At 56.2% G+C, this 26,100-nt stretch overlaps 4 protein-coding genes and 1 long non-coding RNA gene across 6 annotated transcripts in view; 3 read left to right on the top strand and 2 right to left on the bottom strand.

Moving 5' to 3' along the window:
- Nucleotides 1-1,443, bottom strand: part of ZNRF3 (zinc and ring finger 3) — a 93,963-nt gene extending 92,520 nt beyond the window's left edge. The window contains exon 1 of the mRNA XM_054996955.1: nucleotides 1,079-1,443. Coding sequence (XP_054852930.1) covers nucleotides 1,079-1,318 — 240 coding nt within the window. The 5' untranslated portion in view covers nucleotides 1,319-1,443. The remainder of the gene's footprint in view (nucleotides 1-1,078) is intronic.
- Nucleotides 1,444-1,570: 127 nt separating this feature from the next.
- LOC129341517 (uncharacterized) lies at nucleotides 1,571-8,690 on the top strand. Its single transcript, XR_008598127.1, has 3 exons — nucleotides 1,571-2,173; nucleotides 6,038-6,202; nucleotides 7,906-8,690. It is a non-coding gene; the product is annotated as an uncharacterized LOC129341517 (long non-coding RNA).
- Nucleotides 8,691-13,291: 4,601 nt separating this feature from the next.
- Nucleotides 13,292-14,869, top strand: XBP1 (X-box binding protein 1). 2 transcript variants are annotated; one of them, XM_054997057.1, is made up of 5 exons: nucleotides 13,292-13,586; nucleotides 13,712-13,808; nucleotides 13,908-14,027; nucleotides 14,157-14,410; nucleotides 14,521-14,869. In XM_054997057.1, the coding sequence occupies exons 1-5, from the start codon at nucleotides 13,324-13,326 to the stop codon at nucleotides 14,717-14,719; spliced, it is 933 nt and encodes a 310-aa protein (XP_054853032.1). In that variant the 5' UTR covers nucleotides 13,292-13,323; the 3' UTR covers nucleotides 14,720-14,869. The 2 variants fall into 2 exon arrangements, with proteins under 2 accessions (XP_054853032.1, XP_054853031.1); XM_054997056.1 differs by having other exon boundaries at nucleotides 13,908-14,410.
- A 2,086-nt stretch (nucleotides 14,870-16,955) lies between these two features.
- Nucleotides 16,956-21,408, bottom strand: CCDC117 (coiled-coil domain containing 117). Its single transcript, XM_054996945.1, has 5 exons — nucleotides 21,160-21,408; nucleotides 21,009-21,059; nucleotides 20,664-20,858; nucleotides 19,698-19,841; nucleotides 16,956-19,260 (listed from the first exon to the last, which is right to left on the bottom strand). Exons 1-5 carry the CDS (start codon nucleotides 21,282-21,284, stop codon nucleotides 19,011-19,013), a joined length of 765 nt encoding a protein of 254 aa, XP_054852920.1. The 5' UTR covers nucleotides 21,285-21,408; the 3' UTR covers nucleotides 16,956-19,010.
- A 2,791-nt stretch (nucleotides 21,409-24,199) lies between these two features.
- The window catches only part of LOC129341426 (solute carrier family 2, facilitated glucose transporter member 11-like), a 28,351-nt gene continuing 26,450 nt past the window's right edge, over nucleotides 24,200-26,100 (top strand). The window contains exon 1 of the mRNA XM_054996618.1: nucleotides 24,200-24,301. Coding sequence (XP_054852593.1) covers nucleotides 24,254-24,301 — 48 coding nt within the window. The 5' untranslated portion in view covers nucleotides 24,200-24,253. The remainder of the gene's footprint in view (nucleotides 24,302-26,100) is intronic.

Raw genomic sequence — 26,100 nt, 5'->3', positions numbered from 1 at the left:
CCCCTGGGGAGCTTTGGGGGAGGGTCAGGGGCGGCCCGGACAATTGCCATCGTTTCCAGAGCATCAGCTAACACACCGATGTCATTTCCTGACCCACAACCAGGGCTGAAGACACCAAGCACACGGAAGCAAAACCCACGCTGTTCCCCTGGCCTGTAACTGGAGCGCAAAGAGTGCGTGCGTCGAGCGCCATCCCTTACAGCCTTCGGCTTCGGAGGCTCAAGGCGGATTGCACAGGGTGAGAGGAGGACAGGCAGGCTCAAGGGCCATCCCCTAAGCCAAGCCGCAGGAGAAAGAAAGGCAAGGCCCCGAAGACCACGGAGCACGAGCAGGAATCCAACCGCCCCCTTCTAGGGGCTGCTGCGCTCCCGCGGGTACTTCCCGGGCAGACCCCCACCCACCAGGCAAGGGCCTCCGGGAGACCGACAGCAGGCAGCTCTGCTACCCTCGCTGGAAGGCAGGCGACAAGCGCGTCCCTGCGGGAGTACCTGTTCACCCCCGGGCGAGACAAGCCACCGCCTCGACTCCAGCCCAAGCTGCAGCAGAGGCCGGGCCGGGCCGGGCCGGGGGGCGATGCCGGTGGGAGGCCCGGTCCTCGCCCCCGCCTGCAACCCTCGCAGGGCCGCGGGAGGGGGGAATGACCGACTTCCCCGCAGCCCGCCTTTCCCGGGCCCCGAGGCGGCCGACGCCGCGCCAGTCCCCCCACGCAGTCCGCAGCTCGGGCAGCCGACGGCAGCAGGCACGAGGGCCGCGCCGGGCCGCAGGAAACGCGCCAACAGCCGCCCGCCCGCCGCCGCCGCCGCCGAGACCGAGCCTGCCCGGGCGCGGCAGGGCCCGCCCCGAGCGAGGGGCCGCGGGGAGCCGCGGAGGTCCTGCCCGGCGGCGCGGAGCCCGGCGCGCCCCCCACCCCTGCCCAGCCCAGCCCAGCCCAGCCCAGCCGCGAGAGCCTCTCCGGGCGACGGGCTCAGCCAAGGCCCCGAGGCCGCCCCAGGCCCTCCTCCCGCCGCCTCCCCGCGCCGCAGCCAGGCCGGCGTCGCACCGGGAGAGCCCGCCCGCCCGCGCCCTGCGGCCCCCTCACCTGGACGATCTCGCCCTCGGCGCTGAGCGTGGCGCCGGCGCGGGAGAAGCGGCCCTGCAGGCCGGTGGTGTAGGTGGTGTAGTCGCCGCCGGGGCTGGACTCGAAGAGCACCACCTCCACGAAGGCCGGCTCCGTGGCCCGCGCCAGCCCCGCCGCCGCCGCCGCCAGCAGCAGCACCAGCGCCCGCAGCGCCCGCCAGGAGGGAGGCGCTGCCGCCGCCGGCCCCGCCAGCCGCCTCATCGCCACGCCGGCGCCCGGCCCGCCCGGCCGCGCATCGCTCCGCGCCGCGCCGCGCCGCTCCGCTCGCCCCGACGACGCCGGCTCCCGCGCGGGGCTCGCCTGGCTGCCTCGACCGCCGCCGCCGCTCCCAGCCCCGCTCCGGCCGCGGCGCTCCTCCTCCGCCGCCGCCGCGCCGCCGCGTCCCTTTCATCCGCTCCACGTGACGGCCCGCCGGGTTATCCCCGCCTCCCGCCCGCCCGGCTGGAGCGCCGCCTGGCCTGGCTTGGCTTGGCCTGGACGGGGCCGGGCGCGCAGCCTCCTCGCTCCGGCCCGCGCTCTCCAGCCGCCCGGCGAGGGCGCGCGTTGGCCGCCCAGGACCCGCCCTGCCGTGCCCCCTCGGGCCGGCCGTGTGAGCGTCGCGGGCGGGCGGGCCGGCGTTCCCGTGTGTGTCGAGACGGGGGCCCGTTCTCACGGGAGGCCCCGCTCCGTGCCCAGCCGCGGCTGGCTTTGCGCTCCGAGGCGGGACCGGGACGGGGACGGGAGCGCGCTGCCAGGCAGTGCCCCGAGTGAGGGCCCAGCGGCGACGAGCGGCTGCCCCCGGGGCGGGAAGGGGAGTCTCCCGAAGCCGCCTCAGCAGTGCACCGCCGACGCCACGATGCTACACCCTGAAACCTGCGGCCTGGCCCACAGGCATCTCTTGTGCCAGTCTACGGCCCTTGGCGAAGCATCTCTGGAGACCCGCTGCCTACAATACAGCCCTCCTGGCTGAGTCAAAACAAAACAAAACCCTTTTGAATAATTCAATGTTGCGTTGTTTGTGGAAAGCCAGGAGACTCGGGCCAGCCATTCTACTGGGCAGAGGCCACCACGGAGAACGTATGTATACAGGCGGCTGTTGATTTCGCCCATGCACAGGGTGGCAGCTGCAGGAGACCCTGTTCAGGTGAGCAAAGCTGCCATGGAGGGACACGGGGAGGGAGGCGTTCTCACAGGTATGCCAGGCCAAGACCATGAAGAGCTTTGTATGTAATAACCAATACCTTGAACTGCGTGCGGTTAACTGATGGGTAGCCAGTAGAGAGACTGATAACAGTCGAGCTGCAGCATTTTGCACCAATTGGAGCCTCCTAGTTAACTTAGATGGGAGACCTACATATAGCGCATTACAATAGTCGTCTTGGTGTTACCACAGCATGGATCCAGGTGGCCAGATCGGCATTTTTTGCCGCTGCCTTAATTTACTTTTCTAGCAGTAGTGCTGGATCCAGTATAACCCCCGGGCTCTTAACCGAATCTGCAAGGGTCAGACGAACTCCATTGAAAGTGGGGAGTTCAATGTCCTTCAAGATCTCCACCTTCTCAACAAGCATCACTTCTGTCTTGTCCAGTTTCAATTTCAATTTGTTCATTTTCAGCCATTTGACCGCAGCTGTCAGGCAACAACCCAAGATTTTTACTACATCCTGTGGGGACCTGGGTAGTGAGATACAGAGTTGAGTGTCATCTACATACTGATGACATCCAACTCCATAGCTGTGAATGAGTTCTCCCAAAGGCTTTACATAAAGAATAATAATAATAATAATAATAATAACAACATGGGAGATAAGATTGAACCCTATGGAACCCCACAAGATAGTTCCCATTCTGGAGACAGCTGATCTCCAGTGGCAACCCTTTGAGTCCGTTCCATGAGAAACGATTTAAACCAGTCCAGGGCACAAACTTTGATGCCTGCTTCTGTCTCTAAATGCCTTAACAGGATGACGTGGTCTACCGTGTCAAAGGCAGTAGGAGGAGCAACCCAGGAGGAGCCATAAGGGCCTTCCTGGCACAGAGCTGCAAGGCTGGTGCAATGCCATCACAGAGTGTGGGGCCCCATCCATCCCCTGCTGCCATCTGCCCCCCCCAACCCCACTTTCTGGTCACACCCCAGCCACCAAAACTGACACAGTGCAATGCTGTTCATGGCCCGCTGCCAACCATAGCCGCAAGGGATGCAACTCTATGTGTGTACCACACCCAATTCAGGCCAAGGGGAAGTGGCTGTGAGAGTTGTGCGCAAATGGGCATGTCTGAAATCCAACCACAACCTCTGCAGTGTAGAGCTGGCTGCCAGGGAACCACGCAGCGCAGCCCCCTGCAAAGTAACCACAGTCCAAGCCCGTGGAGTTAAATGGGCTTAGACCAAGGCAGCACCAAATGGGACTAGCTTTCCTCCCAGGCTGCAACCCAATCAGGTGCTGGTGCCATTTTTGCTGTTCAAAGATGCGCCATCTGGAACCCTCATCAGCAGTCCTGGAGATACCATGGCAGCTGCCCCATCAGCCCACCTGTGGCCCCTCCCACCCGATTAATAAAGTGCTCCCTTCACTCCGACAGAGTGCAAACTAGATCATGGGTGCTGCCAGCAGCACAGAGGTGTGGGCCAGGCCAAGGCAACACACAGGTTACAAAGAAGGAACTTTATTGTGCAAACAGGCTACACTGAACAGGAACAAGCGGGACAGCGGGACACCTGACAGCCCCAGGGAGAACAAGAGATCAGTCCATACCAGAAGCCCCTGTTCAGCCCACAGCCCTGCAGCAGGGGCTCCCATGGTGGCTGACCTCAATCAGCCCACCCAGGAACTGGGCCAGTTGTGCCATCACCAGGGCAAGGTGGAGGAGCAGCATCGACTGCCCTTGGGGAGCCCAGAAGTGCTGCACCATTTCCCCCTGCAGCAGTGGTGTGGCAGTCGCCTCCGTCCACCACTGTCCCGCCACCAGCCTGTGCAGGGCCACTGTGGCGGCCATAGGCAACGTGCCTGTAAAGAAGGCGAGTTAGTGTACAGGCACGGCTGTTCCCTGGCCCCCTTCCAGCCAGGGCCAATGGGCCTGTGAACCTCCATGGTGTGCTGTGCTGTGGCTGCCCACCAACTAGCCAGAGGGGTGTGGGGCATCCGGCAGGTAGCTGGTCCGCCCCTCAGCATCATGCCACTGCCCGCATAGCACAATTGGTTGAATGTCTGGGGACTCAGGGTAGCACTGGGATGCCCCTGCTGGACCCAACTGAGCTATTGCTGGTTGCATCTGTTGGGGAGCCAAGAACAATGACGCCCCCTGGTGACAGTAAAGCAGTTGGTGGGGGGGATTCCAGCGCATGGTCGCGTTGCTCCAACCCCTCCGATGTGGCAGCAGGCAGCCTCATTACTGCTGCACCCCAAGGATGTGGCGCTCTGGCTGAGACAGCCACTGCCTAGTCCTGGTCCACGCCAGCCTTGGGATGGGATCAGGGGTGGCACGAGGGTGGATTGAGCAGCAGTGAGGCTCGACTTTGGGCAGAGCCCCAGGCCTACCTGTTACCCTCCTCCTGTGCCATAGCCTGGACAACCAGCAGTGTCCCAGAAGTCACGCATAATGACAAAGGGAGGGGTGGCGGCTGGGCTGGGCCCTGATGATGGACCTGGTGCTCATGAAAGACTGCCTTCTCTACCTCACGCCGGGCCTGAAGCTGGATCATCATGCAGTCCAGGTCACACACCCACAAGGGCTGCCTCATACCACCCCCCCATTCCCCCTCCGGGGACACCTGCACTAGGAGATGTCAGAGGGCTATGCTGGCATGCCACAGGCAGTCAACAGCTTGGCAATGCCCGGGAGCAGCATGGCCTCGGGGCGCCGTTGTGAGGCAGGCCTCAGAAGCGCAACTTCAGTTGCCCAAAAGCCCACTGGATCACCATGTGGGTCCAAGTGTGCCGGTTGTAGGTTGTACGGTCTGCCAGCTCATTCTTGTCAAAGGGCGTGAGAAGATACGGGAGCAGGGGCAGCCAAAATCACCATTAAGTGTGGGGGAAACAGCAGTCAGGTCACCTCCATCACGCACCATCACGCTGCCCACTGTTGGTCCCTGACAGGAGCCAGCCAGGCTGACAGCAGGCAGTGAAGATCTGCCCAGGAACTTAGCTAGGAGATCTGAGAAGATATCCTGGCAGTCATCGCTGGCCTGTGCCTTCATGCTCTAGAAGTGGCGGTGGTGTTGGTAGACCTGCAGCTCGTCCCTGGGGGCAATGAGGGCGTTGTGGGTGCAAACCACAGCACTGAAGGTGTTTGGGAACCCAGCATATGCCGCACACCCAGTGCTGATGGGGCCAGCTTGGCTGCCTCTGTGGGAAAGTGCCAAGGTTCTGGAGCATGGCATCCCGGAAACGGTGACAGCACCAGTTCGCTGAGGACTGGGAACTCTCCAGCACAGCAGCCACCGGTGCTTGGAATGCCCAAGGGGCAGTAGCAGTTTTCGCCAGACTGTGATGGCCTGAGGGGCAGGTGCCCAGCCTTGCATGGTGGGCCCCACATAGACCCCGAATAGCAGCTGTGTCCAGGCAGGTGTTGTCAAGGAGCTACAGGGTGTGAATGTGTGCACGGTAGCTTTCAGAAGAAGTCAGATAGATTCATGGTGGAGAGGCCCATCAACGGCTACAACAGTGGTTGAAGGGAGCCTCCATGTACAGGGGCAGCAAACCCTCTGAATTCCCTTGGTGGGGGCAGCACTGTAGGAGGGCCTCAGCCTCTGCACCTTGTTTGTGGGCTGCTGCATGAAGCACTGGGCTGGACTAGGTGGTCTGCTCTAACAGGGCTCTTCTGATGTTTGACACAGACATGGACGTCTGCATTTGCCACACTGGAGATCAACACAGGAGCACACTGATGTGTAGACTAATCAACGGGTTCAATTACTCCCATTTCAATCATATCTTTCAGGTATTTCTTGACGTTCTTCAAGAGAGGAAGGGGCAGTTGTCTGAGAACACTGACAAGGCTCAGGGTCTGGTTTTCAGTTAATTCCATGTGGAGTCTCCATCTGACCCAGGCACTGGAAGAGGGAGGGTCATTCTGCCTACAGATTAACAATTGTCTTAAAGACAGGTATAATTTCTTAGAATCATAGGGTTGGAAGGGACATCTAGGGTCATCTAGTCCAACTCCCAAGCATCTGACCAACTCCAGGTCTTCACAGGTTGCGAGTCCCAACCGTGGTCTTTGCAATGTCTTTACTACGTAAGCCATTTCATGATGTCTTTACCTTTGCCCTGCATGTTTGCTCTAAACCAGGAGCACAGAGTTCTAAGGTTCTTGGGCAGGAGGGGCAAGGCCATACCAGGAAGGCGGCTGTCCAAAAAGACTGTTGAAAAATTATGTAAAGCAGATCTTTAGCGCACAAATTAACTATAACCATTTCACAGCTTACTAAAACATTAATTAGAACTGCAGCCCATACATGCATTGCTTGAATGATTCTACACAGGAGGTGGGTGACTGGCACAGCCACAAAGGGAATCTAGAGGCCTAAAACAGAACAACCTTGGAGAGGGGCCTGAAACAGAGGAGTAACACCATTGCACGGCCTTGTGCAGATTAGAAGAGCCATTCACCCCAGCCCTGACGCAGCAGCCAGTGATGGTCAGTACCTGCAATATAAACCCTGCCCAGGCCTGACCAAGGCAGATGCTGTGTTGCATGGCGCGGGCTGCATCGCTTGGGTCCATGCTAGCAGGACTTAGCATCCCACGTCATGACAGTGGTGGCCCCCATGCGCTCAGGGTTGGGGAGCACTGTGCACAGGGGCACTTTGCCCCAAAAAACACCCAAGGGGGGAGCAGCCTCAGAGGGCCCACAGGCCATTCTGGAACCTCCCCCCCAATCAGGAATGTGCCCCAAACAGCCACAGAGAGCTCCCTCGGGGCATATGTTGTTAGGCCTGCAGAACTCCCCCCCACACACACACACACCTACAGCGTCCTAGCACTGCAAGAGAGTGCTAGCTCACTTTCTTCTGTTGCCACCTCAAATTCAGATGACAGCCCACCCATGCTATGGCTGTGCGCAGCATGAATACGCCAAGACCCACGGGAGGAAATGTCACATCCTTGAGCCATGGCAAACAGCCAAGCATGTGCCCAGTGGTAAATGAGGTGGATGTACTGAGTGCAAGATGTCCTTTGCAGAGGAGTTAGCCGTGTTAGTCTGTGGTAGCAAAATCAAAAAGAGTCCAGTAGCACCTTTAAGACTAACCAATTTTATTGTAGCATAAGCTTTCGAGAATCGTCAGACGCATGATACAGAGACTGGTCAAATACAGAAGAGGAGGGAGAGAAGGGGAGGAGAGAGAAGAGGCAATTAGGGGGGGGAAGGGGGAGGGTGCAATCAAAACATTCCTTTGCTAGTATATGTAAACATCTCCTTTTAGTGTGTGTATCAGTTGGCTTCAAAGGAGTTTGCCCTGTTAAGTTTGTAGCAGCCAAACAGCTAGACCATCCAATTCCAATGCAGTATGAGCCTTCGATAACCACAGCTCTCCCTGCCAGATGCATCTGACAAAGAGATCTGTGGTTCCCGAAAGCCCACGCCAGGTGCCACTGAGCTCCCACAGACCCCACCTCTGTAAAGGAAATCTGTTACCTGTGATAATGTGATAACCATTCATAGTCCCTATTCAGTCCCAGCTTGACAGAGTCAAATTTGCATACGAATTCCAGCTCAGCAGCCTCCCGTTGGATTTTGTTTTTGAAAGGTTTCTGTTGAACTACAGAGACCTTTAAGTCTTTGATGTCCTTTGTTTGTCTCCGTAGGCCACAGTCCAACAGGGTGTCCATTCTAGCCAGTCACACAGCTGAGGGTAACCCAATGGCTGCTGTTCCCAAATGTCACAGATGAAGCTAGAAATATAGGGGAACTATTGCTGGATTTGACCAGGAAGATCATAGAAGATGTCTTTGCACACAAACAAGGCTATCTTGGCCCCACAGCTAGACATGCCACAAAGGGAATCTAGAGACTTAAAACAGAACAGCCTTGGAGAGGGGCCTGAAACAGAGGAGTAAGACCGTAGCACGGCCTTGTGCAGAGTAGAAGAGCCATCAGACCCGTGTCAACAGACGGAGAGACCATCTGAGAATGACAGGAATGTCCAGTTTCACAGAAGTTGAAGATTCAAGAACGGGTGTCCTGGTAGAGGGCCAAAAGATATTCACGTACATGAGAAACACGTAATGGTTAATTTTACATAGACTTTATTAAGGTAATGTAGGAAAAACGAACTAATATTTATATATACTTTAAGAAGATGTTTCAAATATAACCTTGTCTGGTGTTTGAAGCAAGAATTAGTTAGCCAAGAATATGAGCCCTTTCAAAGCAGGACAGTTAGTTATTGCTAGGAGATTAATTTGAAACCCTTTAAATATGAGAAGCTGAACTTATCAGGAGCTTCTTTCTAGAAGAGCTCCTTGCTTGCAACCTGCGTATCTTTGGGTAACACACTTCCTTGAATGCATGTAATTGCTCCTTGGATGATCAAAATAGTTATAAGGGATGGTATGATTTTATCTTGATTATGGAGAATACAGAATGTTTTAATAATAAAGACTTAGAATGGAAGCAGAGATTCTCTAAATTGTACTATTTACATACCTGGTCACGAACCTAAAACATTATTTGGGGTGTTCCTCTTGCTAGGAGTTAGAGGAATTGATACAGAAAAACTCGATGCCCAGGGCTTCTCAAGTGCACGCCTGTAGCCAAATCATGCCTGATCAGAGGCATCTGGAACGCAAGTGCCGGTAGGGGTGGAAGGCTGGGCGTGCCAACTGCCACACCAAATGACCGCAATAGCCCCCATGCGACTAACAGGGGCCGTGGGTTCAATTCCCAGCAGCCAGGGGGCCCAGCAATAGCAGGGAGAGGCCAGACCAGAACCAATCCTACTTAGCCTCAGGAGCAGTTCTCTAATCACACAGGAGTAAGAGACAGCATAGGGCACTGGGTGTCTCTGGCATAGACACTAGCCATGCAGAGCAGGGCAGCGAAGACCGTCAAGAAAGGCACAGTAGAAAGGCACCAGAGGCGCCTATGCCCAGTTCCAGTGGGGAGAACCTGGGGGAAGTCTCGAGCACGGCCCGGAGTTTGCTGCTTCACACAGAATCATGGCGGAGGAGCCACTGATGCCCACTGGCTGCCCTACACGCCCATCCCTTTCGAAAGCAAGGCCCCACACGACATCCCCTTGCTGAGCCAAGGCCCAGTGCTTCCCCTGTCTCCCAACTGTCCAGTGACTTTTGCAGAGTCTTTTCCACACACACCGCTTCACAGTTTATTAGATTGCAGCAGTCATTTGGGGAGGCTGTGGAACTCGGGGGCCCTTCCCCCCTCTCTGGCAAAAGCATACCTGGGCGCATACTGAACAATCCCCTGAAGGGGCCCGTTTGTGGCTTAGGGGTGCTGCTGCAGTTGGAGGCTCACGTCTCTGCCATGGCAGTGGCCGATATGCTGGCCACAGCTGTTCCTTCTAAAGCTTCATCTGGCCGTGGAGATCCATAATATGGTCACAGCCACATCAGATCACGGTAATATAGCTTATAGGAGTCTGGCTCGCAAAACTGTTCACAGAGTTCAGTTGGTCTAAGAAAAGGCCTTCTCCCCGGTGTCTCCTGTCTAATCTCAGAAAGGAGGAGCACGAGAAGCAAGCCCTCCACAGAGGACTGCAGCCATCTGGTGTGTTCATAAGGGAGTAGGCAGTCCTTCAGGTATGTTGGTCGCAAACCACGGGGTTTTAACGATCAGCCCCAGGACCTTGAAGTGTGCCTAGCAGATCAGGAGCCGGGACTGGAGAGAGCTGTTCCCTCCGACCCACTCCACTCAACATCCTGGCTACAGCATTCTGCATCAACTGGAATTCCCAAATACTTTTCAAGGGCAACCCCACGTAGAGCACATTGCAGTAATCTAATCTAGATGTAACCAGAGCATGTTCCACAGTGGTTGGATCTTCCCTGCCTTGGAAAGGTCGTAACTGGCTAACTAGACGAAGCTGGTAAAAGGCACCCTTTTCATTCATGTACTTGAGTCACCACTGGAGGGCCTCGCAATAAAGCTTGGCTACCTAGACAGAAACCGCACTTCTGCTGAGGTTAGCACTGGTTGTAGTTGTTCAATAAGGAAGGCATTCTGCACGTGTTCACAGGTAGTCTGCCACCCTGGATATTAATATCAGAAAAGCAGACTATATGCTTTTAAAATAAATCCACCCAGTTTTTAAAAGCATACGGCACAGGCATGTCCTACCATGCAACCACTTTCCTAGGAGTAAGCCCCACTGCACAGACGTGAATAGGGTTGCTCTGCTGGAGACGGGCCTTCGGTGTCACACATGAAGAGCGAGTCCCCGAGAGCCAGCTCCTGGTCCTTACAACCCCTGGTACACTCCGCACACAGGTGTGCATCCCATAACCCTGGCACCAGATGCTGGGGACAAACAACAGGAGGCCAGCCTGGCCTTCTTTCTTTGCCTGTGGACCTCCCAGGGGGCTTTGGCTGTCCAGTGTTAGAACCAGAGTGCTGAGCCATATGGTGCTTTGGATCTCATCCTGAAAGAAAATTTATGCAGGAAGTATGAATAAAAGGGCCATAAAATGCATAAAGTCTGCTGTTTGTTTCTTTTTTGTAACTTCTACCTAAAATGTAAGGTCAGGGGTAGCCTTTTTATCCAGCAAGGCAATTTCTTATGGTCATGTGACTCAAGTGCCGACAGGGGCCTGGAACTGGGCCCTCTGCTAGCACCTGGCAGGCTCTCTTCCTCCATGGCATCAGCTCTGACTGGCAGGGTCTGATTCTTCTGTCTAAGTGCACAACCACACAGCTTGCCCCGTAGGAGATGACTTCTCAGCAAAGTACAGGCACGTCTGCACCACTGCCAGGAAAAGACAGAATTGCACAGCTGTTGCTGGGAATGTAAGCAACCAGCAAAGCCACCCCCACAGCCCTGGTGCTGTTGTGTTGGCAGGGAAGAGGAGACAGCACGGTTCCACAAACAGCCGTGTGCTGGGTAGAAACGGGAACAGGCAGAGCTGTTCGGTGCTTCAGCACTGACCTCCTACCTGCCTCTCCACCACTAAGCTTGCTCTTGGGCCCAGAGAACTACAGGCAAAACCTCACCTCTGCTCAGGGCTGGGCAGTATCACTGGGCACACGAACGGAAGAGCCTGACTCTTCACTGTAAAGGAAGAATCGGATGTGCTGTAAGGGTGAGCCTGGACAGCAACCTCACTCCAGCAGAGCCTTACTGCCCAGTCCAGACAGTGGCCCCACCCATCTCTCAGAAGCCAGAGTCAGACCCCAGGCTGCAGAAGGAAAGAGAGGAGGTTTCCCCCCACAGCCGCTTCCCGCCTTTGGCCGGTGGCAGAACCTTGGCTCTGACTTACCCTAGAAGGCCAAGAAGCCTGTCTCCTGGCCTTGTGTCTGTTGTTCTCAAGCCCTGCTCTACAGCTGCCCTGGCTGGCAGCCCAACCCTGAGAGCTGCCGTGGTGCTACAGGTTGGCTCCCTGTGGACATTCTGTGGAGATGGGGTGGGGGTACAATGTGTGCACAGAAGCCCAAGGAAACCCCAGCAACGCCCACCGATCCACACGATGCCCAGTGCCACCAGTATGAGTGGCACACCTGGGTGCAGTCAGCCACAGCACGTGGATGTGCCCAAGCCTCTTGACCCTATGCCCCCCCCCAAGTGAAGCACCAGGGGACAGGGAGGAAAGACCCAGGGACAGGACAGCCCCAACCGAGGCCTGTGACATAAGTGGCCAGGACCCCAGAATCCGCACACTCCAGAGGCTGATGTGCCCCCCCCCCCCGTCCTATTACTGACTTGCCATCTGCTGGGCAGGGGAACAGCAGACATGGGGGCACCAAGACAACAGTCCTAGCAAACAGTCTCTTAGGCCACTGGGGAAGGGTGCCCATGCGGCAGCTCAGGTGCCTGGGCCCATGCCATGGGGGGCCAGACTCAAGGAAAAGCCCACCCTTCCTCCTGGCTATGGGCTGGCTGGCAGCAAAACACAAAGCCCACCACAAGCCCCACCCTTAAGACGGCCACCCCAACCGAGAGAGAGCAACGCAAAGGAGGAGCGCCAGCGGGTGGCCGCTCTCGAACTGACCACTTCAGCCCTGACCTCCCCGCCCCTCCAATAGGGATATCGGGGGAGGGGGGAGGTCGGGAGGGGCAGGTGTGGCACAAGCCGCGTCCCCCCAGCAGCAAACAGGCAGCCCCCAGCCCCGGGACTCTGGCCAGGCTTCACTGGACAGCAGCAACGGAAAAAGAAGACCGAGGAGCCGGGAGGAAGCGGGGCTGCAAACCTCTGCCACCCGGTGCGGCCCCTGCGCGCCTCGCACGCGGCCCCCAGCAGCCAGAGGCGCTGAGCCGGGCCGGGCACCCCACCACGGCCGCGCGCCTGGAAGCGGGCTGGGCTGGGCTGGGCGGGCCTGCCGGAGCCACACCGGGCGGGGGAACGGCCGGCCCCGAGCAGAGTGGCAGGCGCCCCGCGGGGGCTGCCGCCGGGGCGACCCTCACCGCTCCCCGGGCGCAGCTGCACGCCCGCGGCCTCGGTTCCGTCCGCTGGGGCTGCCGCACAGAGCGCCGCTCCCGCAAGGCGACCGGGGACGGGAGGGGGCGGACAGCCGGCAGGGGGCGGCGCTTGCAGCCCAGCGGGGGGGGGGCTCCGCCAGCCCCCCTCCCCGCGCCCTTCAGGGGCAGCCCCCAAAGGCCCCCCCGCCGAGAGGCTCGGGCGCGGCAGTCCCTGGGGGGGGCGAGGGGCCCGGGGGGGCGTGGGAAGGGCAGGCCCCTGGGGAGGGCGCGCCTGGAAGGGCCCGAGGGAGGGGCGCCTCGGCCGGGGGCTGCAAGGCGGGCTTGGCCGGACGGGAGAACCCCTCGCCGGGCAGGGGCTTCCGCGCACTGCGCCCGGGGCGGGCGGGCAGGCGCCGGAGCCAGCCCGGGGGGGGGGGAGGGGGCGTGCCCCGCGGAGGCTGCCCGGGACTGCGGCTGCGCGCGGGAAAGGGCGGGGCGGCCAACGTGGCGCTGGGCGGGGAGGGGTCCATCTCGCGCAGGCGTAGTCTGGATCTCGCCCCTGCGCCTGACGCAACCGCGAGCGCCGGCCTCGTCTCCTCCCGCGCCCTGTCCAATCACGGTGCCGGCGGAGAGGTGCGTCACTGCACGGTGGCCAATGGCGGCCAGCCACGATATTAGATATGCGCAGGACAGCGGGCGCTGCCGCAGTCCGTGCAGCGACCTTGGAGGCGGCAGGACGGAGGCGGCGGTCGGCATGGCGCCTTTGCCGGGCCACGCGGCCGCCCCGCAGCCCCGGCTGCTCCTCCTCCCCGCGGCGGCCCCCGGGTCGAGCGCGGCATCTGCGTCTCCGCCCCCGCCGCCGCCCCGCAAGAGGCAGCGCCTGGCCCACCTCAGCGCCGAGGAGAAGGCGCTGCGCCGGTGAGCCCGGGCCGGCCGTGCGGGGGCGGCGGAGGGGGCGCGGGCGGGTGAGCGGTGAGCCCCTTCCCTGCCTCCCTGCCCGCCCGGCCCGCGGGCCCTGACCCTTCCCTCCCTCCCCCCCTTAGGAAGCTGAAGAACCGCGTGGCGGCGCAGAGCGCGCGGGACAGGAAGAAGGCGCGCATGGGCGAGCTGGAGCGGCAGGCCGTGGAGCTGGAGGCCGAGGTGCGCGGCGGGGCGGGCGGGCGAGCGGGCGGCTGGCTCCCCTCGCTCTCCTTCCTTCCCTTCACGCGGCTTCTCTCTCCCTCTCCCCCCCCCCGGCAGAACCAGCGGCTGCTGGCCGAGAACCAGGCGCTGCGGGGGCGGACACTCAGCCTGGCCGCCGAGAACCGGGAGCTGCGTCTGCGCCTCGGCCTCCCCGCCACGGAGGCGGCGGCGCTGAAGGTGAGCCGGTGGGGCGGGACGGAGGGCGGCCCCTTCCGCTCCCTCGCCCCCCCCCCCCCGCGCAGGTGGAGGCGGCGGCCCCTCCCACTTACCTGGCCGGCGCTCCCTCCCTCGGTCTCTCTCTCGCAGGTGGAGGCGGTGGCAGAGCCCCCGGTGGCGGCGGCGGCCGGAGGAGGCGGCGGAGACACGGCCGCCGAGGAGGAGGAGGAGTTGGAGATGGAGGAAGAGGCGTCGGGGCTTGGCCTGGGGCCGGCGACCGGGTCCGCTGAGTCTGCAGCACTTAGACTACGTGTTCCTCTGCAGCAGGGACAGGCCCAGCAGTCGCCCCTCTGGGCTGCCTCCGCCTGGATCCTGACGGCGGCGCTGGCGCTCTCGCCGCCGAGGTGAGCCAGGCCGGGGTGGGGCTGGGCCAGGGCTCCCGCCGGCAGGGAGGCCTGGACGGGCGGCTGGCTGGCTGGCTGCAGTCCCTCTAGCGGGCGTTTTTCTCTTGCAGTCTGATCTGCTCCTGGGCATTCTGGACGGCCTGGACCCAGACCTGTTTCTGCGTTATGCGGGGCCTGAGCTGGCCTGCTGGGAGGCCCTGCAGCAAGAGCAGCTGCAGCCGCAGGGAGGAGAAGCGGATCCCCTACCGGCCTCTCCTTGCGCCCCTCTGGGGCCCTCACCGCCCAGGCTGGAAGCCATTAATGAACTGATCCGTTTTGACCACGAGTACACCAAGCCCTTCGTCTTGGAGATTGCCTCGGAGGAAATTGGCCAGGCCCAGATGCTAGGGAGAGTCGAGGCCGTAGGACGGGGCCTCCTGGAAGCCCCCTTGTCTGTGAAGGAGGAGCCAGCAGACGTTCTGTCACCTGAGCTGGGCATCTCACGCCTGCTCTCTTCAGGCCACAAGCCCCCCCTGATGGACGCAGCCAGCGATTCAGGCTATGAAGGCTCTCCCTCCCCTTTCAGTGACCTGTCCTCTCCCCTGGGCACAGACTATGCCTGGGACGAGGCCTTTGCCAACGAACTCTTTCCTCAACTCATCAGTGTGTGAGTGCCTGCGGGCCCCTCTCCAGCCAAAAATGCAAGGTTGCTTTTCAGGGACATTCCTCTTGAAAGTGTTTTGGCAGAACTTTTAAAGTATTGGTTCCTTTTGTACCCGCCATTTTTGTGTTTAAGCAGGGCTTAGAGGAATCCTTCCTGTGTTTTAAAAAAAAAATTAAGGCTGGATCAGAAGTAGGAAGGTATCATTCTCTGAGGGCTCTTCATTTATGTAAATAGTAGATTCTACTCAAGGCATTTTTCTGAAAGCTTGTTTTTCTGCTGTAGGTGTTTAAGTCTCTGCCATTAAATGCAATGCCAAGTGACCCTTTTAACCCTTTCCTTTTACAGTGTGTGTGGGGTGAGATGCTTCTCATGGGGGGATTCAAAAGTGTTTGTAATTTTATTTAGGTTCTGTAAATAAAAGGTGATGAAGTGGGTTAAAGTACTTTTTCCAACACAGTATAATTTCTTCTTTGTGAGCTGTTATATACTATTAGGATGTGTTTTTAACTGAGCAAAAATCCAATATGGAGCCAATATGAGTATTAGGATGGATTTATGTATTTCAATTTTGGGGAAGCGAGGCAGCCTGAAGCAAGGTTTGCCAAATGGCCGTACAGGAGGAACTCTCAGTAATAGTTGTTGCCCTACAAATAAAATCTGGCCTAGTACAGATAAGGAGAGAAGGTGGCAAGAGCCAGGAATTGGCGGTTGCCAGCTGGGAAAGCACCACAATGCCTCCCGTGGGTGGCAGAAAGGAATTCCTATGTTTTATCTTCATAGCAAGGCACCTTAAGCTGGGAGAATAAGCAGCCCAAGGGCATGCAGCAAGTTTCAGGGCGAGTAGGGACTCGGAAGCCCTCAACCCTCTGCTCTTAGTCCAGCACTCCTGCAACATAGGAGTGCAGTGTTTATAAACAATATTTCTTAACAGTTTCTACGTATCTTAAAGAGACAAAATAAGTACCTGAATTAGACATCTACAAACCTACTCTTTGTCCCTCTATCATTACATCAGATAATGTCCACTGTAAGCAATGTCTTATCCTATACAATTCAAAGCTGTCTCTGATGGTCAGCAATTTAGGCAGTGGTACTATTCTCAGACCATCTGAAGGTTACTGTTGGCAGCCCTTAACTGACTGGAAAGCCACCAAACCTCCGAGGAGGTTTATAGTGAGTGGTGGTGTATAAGGGTCTTGTAAAGTGATCTGCGGAGGGATTCGAAAGCCAAAGCCAAGGTGTGGCAGCAGAGGTTGTACCAGGCCAGCCACAGTCTTTGTCAATGTATCTTATGTTGGTATTAGTACTAAGCAAAGTAGATAGATGCTTTGTCACCAGCACTAATCAAACGTAACAGTTTTGGGTGGGTAGCTGTGCTGGTCTGCAGCGGAACAGCAGGAGTCAAGTGGCACCTTAGAGACCAACAAGTTTTTCAGGATGGAAGCTTTAGATAGTCTGAAGAAGGGAGCTCTGATTTCACCTTGAAAATCTTGTCAGTGTCTAAGGTTCCACATGCACTGAATAGTTATGCTTGGGCCCTGGCACACCTGTCATCTGGACATAAAACATGGGAAACTGCTTCCATTAGCCAGACACAGTAGGGTCAGCAACAAGGGCAAATTTTTCAGTTGACTAGCTGTATTTCTTTCACAAAACGTCCTTTTTGGCCTCGGTAATAAACCATCACATGTGCTTCTGAAAAATCTTGTAAGGCAAAAACTTCACTGAAACCAATGGAGCTCCTCTAGCTGTCGTGGACTGTGGCAGGGCTTGAATACGGGGCAGAACAGGAAAGAGTTAAGGCATGTTGATGAGTAGGCCACAGCAGCACTTTCAGTGGCAAACTAATTTTTTGTTTCTTCCGTTTGCTTTTTACCCCACAAGAAGTCCAACACACTGCACTCTAGAAACATTAAAAAAGTGTATTGAGAATGAGGATGTACAAGTTACGATTTGGTCCAACACAAGAGAGACCAGAACCAAATGTGTCTTAAGTTCAGAGCAAAAAAATATTCCTATGACTCCCCACCCCACGCCCCATCCTTGCATGATACACAGAAAAGAACTCGTGGACTTGAGTCGGCCTCCTGTTAGAGAACCAAATTAGAAAATTACTCAATAATTCAATCCATTCTAACAAGTTTTAGACAGGCATATAAAATACACAAAAGTAAAACATTTCTTCTGCATTCATTTACATAGTTGCTGACTGGACTGTCAAGCCAGCCAGGTGACTGCAGCTGTGTAGTGGCATAAATAGGGAAGATTAGATTTGGCAGGAAGCAGAAGCACTTTCTGCCCTTATCAGTGTTCTGTGGGTCTGTGAACTACTCTTCAGCAAGGCAGTCCCCGATTGGAATAGTTTAGAATTGTTAAGAGGATGTGGGACAGGGCCACTAAGTCTCTATTCTTGCTTGTTAAGAAACTGGGTTTTAGTGTCCTCTACAAAGAGGCCCTCTCAACACACCAGCCATGGATATCAACGTCCCAGTGCTCCTCCAGGAGAGAACGAATTTTCATCTCAACTCTCTGAAGCTAGCCGCTCTCTTTCGCTTGTTTTCAGATACCTCAGCCAAATACTTTATGATGTTTCAGCAGTGGGGACAGAACGCCCTTTCCCACAGGGAACAACTTGCTCCACCCCTGAGGTATGCCAGGACTCTGTCAGTTCAGGCATGAGTTGAAAGCTGCTTTAGCTGACGGGGATGAGAAAGAGACCAGCAGAAAAAACAATTTCAAAGCAGACTAGCTGTGCATAGATCAAAATGAAGATCTAACCTGTAAATGCTACATGAAAAATCATTTCAGATTTATACAAAGTGTTTAATATCAAAGTAGAAACACTGTTTGCATATTAGCTATGGAGGCTCCTTTGTGTATGTTGATGGTAGAATTAAACTCAGCAAATGGGACACAAAGGTAAATGAATCAGAACAGTAAAAGGACAGATACTATCTCACTCAGGGAAGTGAGCCAAGGGGCTGCCTCTCTATTACCACGGTCCAGTTGGCTAGCATTTGGTAAAGTCTTCTCTGTGGCTTCCTGCCCCCTCAGAAACTTTGAATCAGACTCCTGATCCAGACAAAAGTATTTCTCAGTGACAGATTTGGCATCTGTAATAGTGCCTTAAGCAGCTTGACAACAGTAACCATGAATCAAACACCTCAAGTGGAAATTAAAACAAATCAGTTGCTTTAGATGTTTCAGTGGGGATGGTTTTAAATCGGCCACCATGTCTGGGGAAGTATAGCTAAAACCTGCCCCTTCTGCATGTGCAAGATGTTCATGGAGGTGGTAGACTGAAACTGCACTTGGAAAGTTATTTTTGAAATAATTCATATTTTATGTTTACTTATCAAAATCCTACTGAGTATACTCACAAGTGGATCTTCAATGAAATCTCAGCCCTCTAGAGGAAAACAAGCCGCAGTTCTGTGGATCAAAAATAAGCTTCAGTCTATCAAGCACCTTGCTAACCACGCTTGAATGGTCACAGCTGTTCCTCAAAGTGGCACTCGGGCACTAGGCCCAGCCACAGGGCTCAAGGGCGGCGAGACTTGTCTACACATAAGCCACCTGTCCACAGGCAACTTAATTTCACGATGTCATCTCCCTTGGTAAACCTCTGGGACTCAACACTGAGCAATGTTCATGGGTCACCAGGCACAAAAGATAGCCTGGACCATGGCTATTTCCTGAATTTTACTCTACAAATTAGAAATCAGCCAGGAAAAAAAAATCATTTCTGGCTCTCTCGGTAAAAACAAGCTTCTTTCCTTGAATTATGAACTGCCCTTTTCCGTTTCCTAGGCGTGAAGCCATCTCATACTTCTAACCATCACCCTGGGGGGGGAAAAAACACCATACACGCAGACACTCCTCCTCTACCATCTAATACCCGCACATCCAAAGAGTGAAAAAAGGCCAGCAAGCTACCATCTGGCTTTGCCCCAGCTTCTACAATTCCATCTCCTCTTCTGTGCACTCAGTAGGTTCCACAGCACTGTAGAAATCTGAAGGCATCTCTGTTTCCTGCAGCCCAGAGAACTGTCCTGTCTGCAGGCAGAAGGCAGCGTCGGGGGTTGCTGGTTCGGCAGGGCACCTTCCTGCCACTGGCTTGTAGTTTTTAACAGAAACAGACTTGGCTTTTTTGGTGAAGAATTCAGGAAGAGGCTTCCAGAGAACCAGCTCCATGGAGGGACGACTCCTGGGTGGAAAGGAGCACTGGAATCAAAACGTTCAGCTGTGGAGAGGACCTGTGGCTTCATCAGGGCCACTGCAAGTGCTGGAGCTTCAGGGGCCTCCCCCCTCCCCATGTTTACTGGAAAGGCAGCTCCTCCCCTATTTTGATTCTACCCCTTGACAAGCCAGTCGGAAGTCTTCATCCCCTCATCCCCATTGCCTCAAACCATATGCATACTCCCTCTCCAGGTGCAGCTAATTCTGACACGCCACAGCACCTCTACCGGTAACGCTTCAGGCAAGACACATCAAGCACTGCTTTAATTCAGAATCAGGGGTGCTGTTCTGCCTCCACATGTTCACTCCTCAGCCCCCTTCCTAAACAGCAAAGACAGACTCCGCCTTGCCAGCAAGTCCTTGCTGATGGGGCGGGCGGGGGGGGGGGGGGTCAACGAAGCTTACATGGACTCGATTATTTTCTTTGTCAGATCTCCACTGTAATCCCTCTTCAGCCCTGTTTTAAGGGTGTCGGACAGGACAAGGGTGGGCAGGGTTCCAGCAGTCTCTTCCACGAGCACATCTTCATCTTCATCTTCATCGGTTATTCTGCAAGAGCAGAAAGAAAACGGGTGTGACAGCAGGGCGGCTGCATAAACATCACAACCACCCTCTCCCTCAGAGGGGTCTAGTAGCAGAGTCTGAGAACGTCGGGCAACTTCTAAAGATGATGTCTGGGAGGAAGCAGCAGTCATGCAAATGCAGGCAAACATCAGGGGACTAATATTTTCTTGCAGTCTTTGAGGACAAGGGCTCAACTGACCCTCACAGTCTCAGTTTAGAGGGCAGGGGTTATAGTGGATTGCTGCTAGCGAAGCAACTGAATGCTTCAAACTCAGTATAGCTCAGAAGTCGGCCTCTTACCTTGACCTGGCTGGCCAAGCCACCTCCATCCACCCCATAGTAACACTGAGACAAGACCCCTGTGAGGCATCTGCATTCGTCTTCCCTTGAAATCAGCTCAAAGCCTCCCCTCGGTGCAGGAGGCTGCTGCTCAGTTACTGTAGGAAGCGTAGCCCGGCAGTAGGGGCCGCAGCTGCCCCCCCCCCGCTGCGGCGGGGGGGGGGCACCTACAGGACACCCCCCCCCCTTCTGCAGCCGCTCCATCAGCCGCCAGACCCCACCCAAAGGCCCGACTCTCCCGTCCCAAGCCCTTCACGGCCTCGGCCCTCGGGTCTGGCGGGCAAGGGCTTCTCTCCGGGGCGGAGGTGCGCTCCCTTCCACCTTTCTGCCGCCCGCACCCGACGGGATCGTCTCCACCGCTGCCGCCGCCACCGGCAGCCTCGGCACAGAGGCCGGCCAGGGGTCGACGGGGCGAACGGGCCGCGCGCAGGAGAGCTGCCCCCGCAGGAGGCGCGCCGCGCAGCTCACCTGGCCTCGATCTCCCGCAGCTTCCTGCGGGCGGCCTCGCACTGCTGCTCCCCCGCCGCCGCCGCCGCCGCCTGCTCCATGGCCTCGCAGGGGCCGTCGGGCGCTCCGGGCGCCGCGCAGAGGGGGCCGCTCGGGCCCGGGCCGCCCCCGTCCAGCATCCAGGAGCCGCGCGGTCGCCTCTTGCTCGCCGGGCAGCTGCGGAGGGAGGGAGGCAGGGAGGGAGGAGAGGCGGCTGGCAGCCCGCAGCGCCCCGCCGGAGCCTCCCGGGGGAGGAAGGAAGGCGGCCCCGCCGCGCCCGGGGCACCCCCGCCCGGCCCCGCCGCGCCCCCCGCCGGCGACACTCACCCCTCGGGCGCCTGCTCCGTCGGGGGCCTCTTCCGGCCGCAGGGCGACGCGCTGGGAGAGAGGGAGGGAGCAGACGGAGCCCGGTGAGGACGGAGGGAGGGAGGGAGGCCGCCCCGCCCCCCCCCCGCCATTCCCGGCCGCAGGGACTTACCGGGGGCCGCCCCCGCGGGACAGCAAAGGCCCCGCCGCCGGCCACAGCGCCGCCTCCGGGCCCCGGCCCGCCGCCCCCGGCCGCAGGGAGCAGCCCGTCGCCAGGCCCCGGTCCAGCGCCGCCATCGCTACCGCCCGCCCGGCGCGCGCCCTCCTGCCCTCCGGCCTTGCGCGCGGGGAGGCGGCGGAGCGCCGGCCGTGAGGAGGGGAGGGAGGGGGGACCGCGCGAGAAGGGCCCGCCCGCGGCACGCCGGGAGTCGTAGTTCAGCGGTCCAAGAGCGGCGTCGGCTTCCGGTCACGCCTCTTCCGTTTCTTACCAGAATGCGCCTCCCCCGCCACCGGCGGACGTGACCATGGACGGGGGGGGGGGGTGCTAGAGCTCCGCAGGGGCGGCTGGGAGGCGAAGGCGGGTCTCGAGGGCCCGCCGAGGAGAGCCGGGGCGGGGCCGTGCCCCGGAGTAGCAACGCAGCGCCCGGCCGCCCCCAGCCCCTGCCGCGGCCCAGGAGTCCAAGGTGGCTTGCGGGGCTCCCCTCAGAGCCCGAAGCTGGCCCCTGCGGCGTGCCCCGGCCCCGCGCCCGGCGGAAGCCCCAAGCGGGGCGGGCGTGTGCAGAGCAGCCGCGCGGCCGGGAGGAGGGGAGGCAAGGGGCCTGCGGAAAGAGCCGCGCCCGGAGCTGCTGGGTCTGGGTCTGCCCACGGCGCCGCCTTTGCTCGCGGAGCGGGGAAGGAGTCTGGCCCGGCGGCAGCTGCGGCCCCTACTGCCGGGCTACGCTTCCCAGGCCAAGTTGCGGGAGCCCTCCGCGTCCCGGGCCCCGCGTGTAGTTTGGCTCGGAGCTCAGCTCCACTGGGTGGGTCGCAGGGCCGTAGTTTGTCTTTTCAGACTCTCAGGAGAGCAAGACGAGCCACGCTGACGGCAGGTTGGATTGATGGATCAGCCAGTTTGTCGGGCACATTTAACAGCCTGTCCGGCTCTCTCATCCCCTGGCATGAAGTGTGCCAGCTCGAAATCCTACCTGCCGTGACCCTATGAGAGGATTTGTGTTCAAATAATACACCTTCTTGTGTTTATTTCACAGTTTGTTTTCCACCGTCTATATTTATTTTTTCCTACCTCTCAAATGGCAAAAATTAATGATACATGCTCTATGGTAGTATAGGGTGCAGCAGTTTGCAATTCTTAAGTGTTAGGAACGCTTGCAATTTTTCTAATAGAAAAGGAAGAGAATTATTCTTTTACATTCCATAAATGTGCCACATAGTACAATTTTGAATGCTAAGTTATGAATGATGGTTTCTGGTGGTCAGCGGTGCTGGTCTGCAGTAGAAGAGCAACATTTAAGTCCAGTAGCAGCACCTTAAGAGGCCTGCTAGGTTTTCAGGGCCTTGAGCTGTCAAGGGTTGAGCACCTTTTTATTGGACAAAGGGAGCTTGGTTCTCAAGAGTTTATACTCCGGAAGTCTCTCTTGGTTTTCAAGGTGCTCCTGAACTTGAATCTTTCTCCTATAAATGATACATATATGCTGTTCAATCTCTAAAAGAAGTTTGTTTATTTATTGCATTTCTAGACCGACCTCCCCGTCAGACAGGCTCAGGGCAGTGTAACAGCATACAATTTGTAACAAGCAGTTTAAAAACAATAAAAACATAAATAAACATTAAAACACTATTCCATATACAATAAAATTTCTCAATTGGCTGATATAAATATTAAAATACGGCATTTTAGACGCAGGGCTTGGCTCTCACATCCTGCCCTGCGCCACACTTAGGAGCTCCTGCATGGGTGGTGGAAGGTCTTCAGTGGTATGGCCGGCGAGAGGACAGCCCAGCCCCCACCAAATGCCTGGCGGAACATCTCCGTCTTGCAGGCCCAGCAGAGAGATAACAAATCCTGCCGGGCCCTAGTTTCCTCAGGCAGAGAGTTCCACCAGGTCGGAGTCAGGGCCAAAAAGGCCCTGGCTCTGGTAGAGGCCAGGCGGACCTCCCTGGGGCCAAGGACAATCAGCAAGTGCTTATTGGCTGATCGAAGCGACCTCCGGGGAACATATGGGGAGAGACGGTCCCAAAGGTATGCTGGGCCCAGTCCGCATAGGGCTTTGTAGATCAACACCGGAACCTTGAACTGGACCCAGTACTTAATTGGTAACCAGTACAGCTGACGGAGGATGGGTGTTATATGTGCCATGTTTAGGTTAGATAGGAAAGTATTTCATACACATTAATTTAAAAAAACCTGTCCATGGCTTCAAAAATTTCAGAAATTTCACATCTCTAGTTTGAAGAGCCCTGAACTGTGTTCTCTTTTCCTGTGTTAAAAGTTGTTGAGTAACACAAAGGAGACGGACGTAATTCCAAATTGTCCCCAGTTCTCGCACTTCTTAAAGTTGAAAGTTTGCCCAGTAGCAATTCTTAGCCCTCCTCCAAGGCTGGAGTTTATGGTTTCGTTCCAGCACAGTCCTTCTGACCAACATGCCGCACTGGAGTCAGATGAGGTGCTCAGTCTCTGTGATTGGTGCTTGGCTTGGCCCCTGGGTGGAACAGCCTAGATCAGACGGCAAGTATATCTGCTGCTTTCACACTTGGGGATTTCATTAGCTCCACTCTTTAACTTCACAATCCATGGAATGCTGTAAGCACCCTGTCAGAGGCTCAGGGGCCAAGGGAGGGAAGAGGGCAAGTCACAAGGTAATTGTCTCCTCTTTCCCCAGCCGTCCAGATTGTGTGTGTGTGCGTTTGTGTGTGTGTGTACACGCAGTATTTGGAGAATAACTTCCTATAAAGAGCTTTTCCTTTATGCGTCTCTTCACGCTTCATTTGTTTTGGTTGCTCAGGGAATGCCTATTAGTCACCCCTTAGATGTGAACCACCAACAGAAAGCTCTTTGTGAGAAGGAGCTCCCCAAATGCTGTGACTTCCTAGGAGGCTGTGGCGCCTTGCAGCTGGCTGGGACTCTCTGCTGGTACTAGAGGGAGAGGCTCTGAGGTTGCCAGAAGGAACGGGAAGAACCTGCAGTAATTTCCATCGCTGCAAAGCATCTCTCGGTCTTCTGCTGTAGCTCAATCCCCTTTGCAAGGAAGGCAACCAGCCTGGTGCTGACGATGGAGTGCCAGCCACTGCTGAAAGGCACTGGACACCCCCCCAGAAAGGTAAGAAGCAAGGGGGAGAGGGCCGGCGACACAGATGGGTCCTGTGCAGTCCCAGTGGATCCAACAGCACGGCCCTCTTGTGTGTTTAGTCAGCAGTAACTGATGGAGTTCAGTGGAACCTTATAGTGAGTAGATTGCATCTACTCCGCCCTCCCCTCTCCACCTACATATCTGACCAGTTTCTTCTTGCCCTCCATGCATCTGACGAAGAGAACTGTGATTCTCAAAAGCTTATGCTACAGTAAAGTTGGTTAGTCTTAAAGGTGCTACTGGACTCTTCATTGTAAGTATGCATAAGCTTCTGCTGCACAGCTCAAGAAGGTTTTTTTAAAGCCCTGAAACCATTTTTCCCTTGAACTTTACAAAATATTTTATACATTTATTTAAAAAATGCTCCCATCCTCCATAAATTCAGGGTGACTGCTATAATCAGACAGCTGAATTGTGCATGGCAAGACCAGATAAGTCTCCTTAGGTTTCCCAAAACTGCCTGCCTTCCCTGGTGGAAGTCAAGCGGGAAGCTCCTTGGAGGAGGCGGAAGAGTCCCTCCCCCCCCCGCCCCCCACCCCGGACTAGCAGTCCTTGCTTGTTCTTAATTATCTTGCTACGTGAACGTTGGATGAGTTACTTGCAGACGAAGCCGGCAGAAGCTGTGATTGAAGACGCGGGGCGGCCATCAGAGCAAGCGGGGATGCAACGTTTTCAAGGGGGATTTCTCCTTCATAAATTATTCTGGGTATTAAAAAACAGAATCAGTCAATAGTTTATTTACATTCCTACATAAATTTTGGGATGTTCAATATAAAATGTGTGTATGTAAGAGAACATTTGTTCCAAATGTACTTTGAAAATCATGGTTCAGTTTTCTGTTTGTTGTGAGGCAGCTTAATTTTTACACTCTAGTCAGTGAGCACTTTTTTACACAATGCCAACTGGTGCCAAGAATTGTTGTTTCTCATTCAAGATTTTTGCATTAGGACTCAGTCACTGAGTCCTAAAAAGACAGAAACGACATTCTGGATAGACAAAAAGAAGCCATTCTCCATAGCTGCAGGATGAATTTTGGGGTAGAGCCAGCCATGGGACCCCAAGAATCTCACCCTTTGTTGCCCTGGTGGTTTCTTGCGATGAATCCCTCCCCCACTTTAGCTTAGCTCCAGTTTTGACCAAGATAAATGTTGGGAGCTCAGTCGTTCTGGGGGCTGGCACAAGGGCTAGGCTTGATGATTTGAGTGTTAATTCATAACCCTGTTTTCTATGTTTCCATCATGTTCATATAACTGACAAAATGGGAACTGTTTATGACCTTGAAAACTTATGCTCCTCCAAGCCCTGTTTACCCCTGAGATGGGCTGAGTCTGTGTGTTGGCATTTCAGGGGTTCAGAATGCAGCGCCATAAACAGCCGGGATCTTGCGTGTCTCTGTGAGTTCACCCCGGATGAGTATTAGTTCCCCGAATATTCTCTGTACCACCATCACAAGGCAGAAATCACGAGCTCTCACCAGCAATCATGGCTTTGTCACCTGAGATGTAGGCCATGCCCTGTGGGCAAAACGGTTGCCTGCACAAATGGCCCTTTTGCTCGATGGAAGGGAGGCAGAGTCAGGCCTGAGTCTGTTCTGCATCTACTCAGAGCAAACTTTGTCTGCTAAGGACAAGAGGGGAGTACATGGGGAGATGGTGGCCTCCCCCTTTGAACTCTCGACATCCTTCCAAATGTACTGGATATCCTTCAGGGTAAGGTGGTCCAGTGCCTGCAATCGGTGTGATTCTTTGTGCTTAACCAATCCCTGCAGT

This window comes from Eublepharis macularius, chromosome 13 (assembly GCF_028583425.1).
Source record: "Eublepharis macularius isolate TG4126 chromosome 13, MPM_Emac_v1.0, whole genome shotgun sequence".
In the NCBI taxonomy this organism is placed as follows: Eukaryota; Metazoa; Chordata; class Lepidosauria; order Squamata; family Eublepharidae; genus Eublepharis; species Eublepharis macularius.
This window is presented reverse-complemented; position numbering and strand designations above follow the sequence as displayed.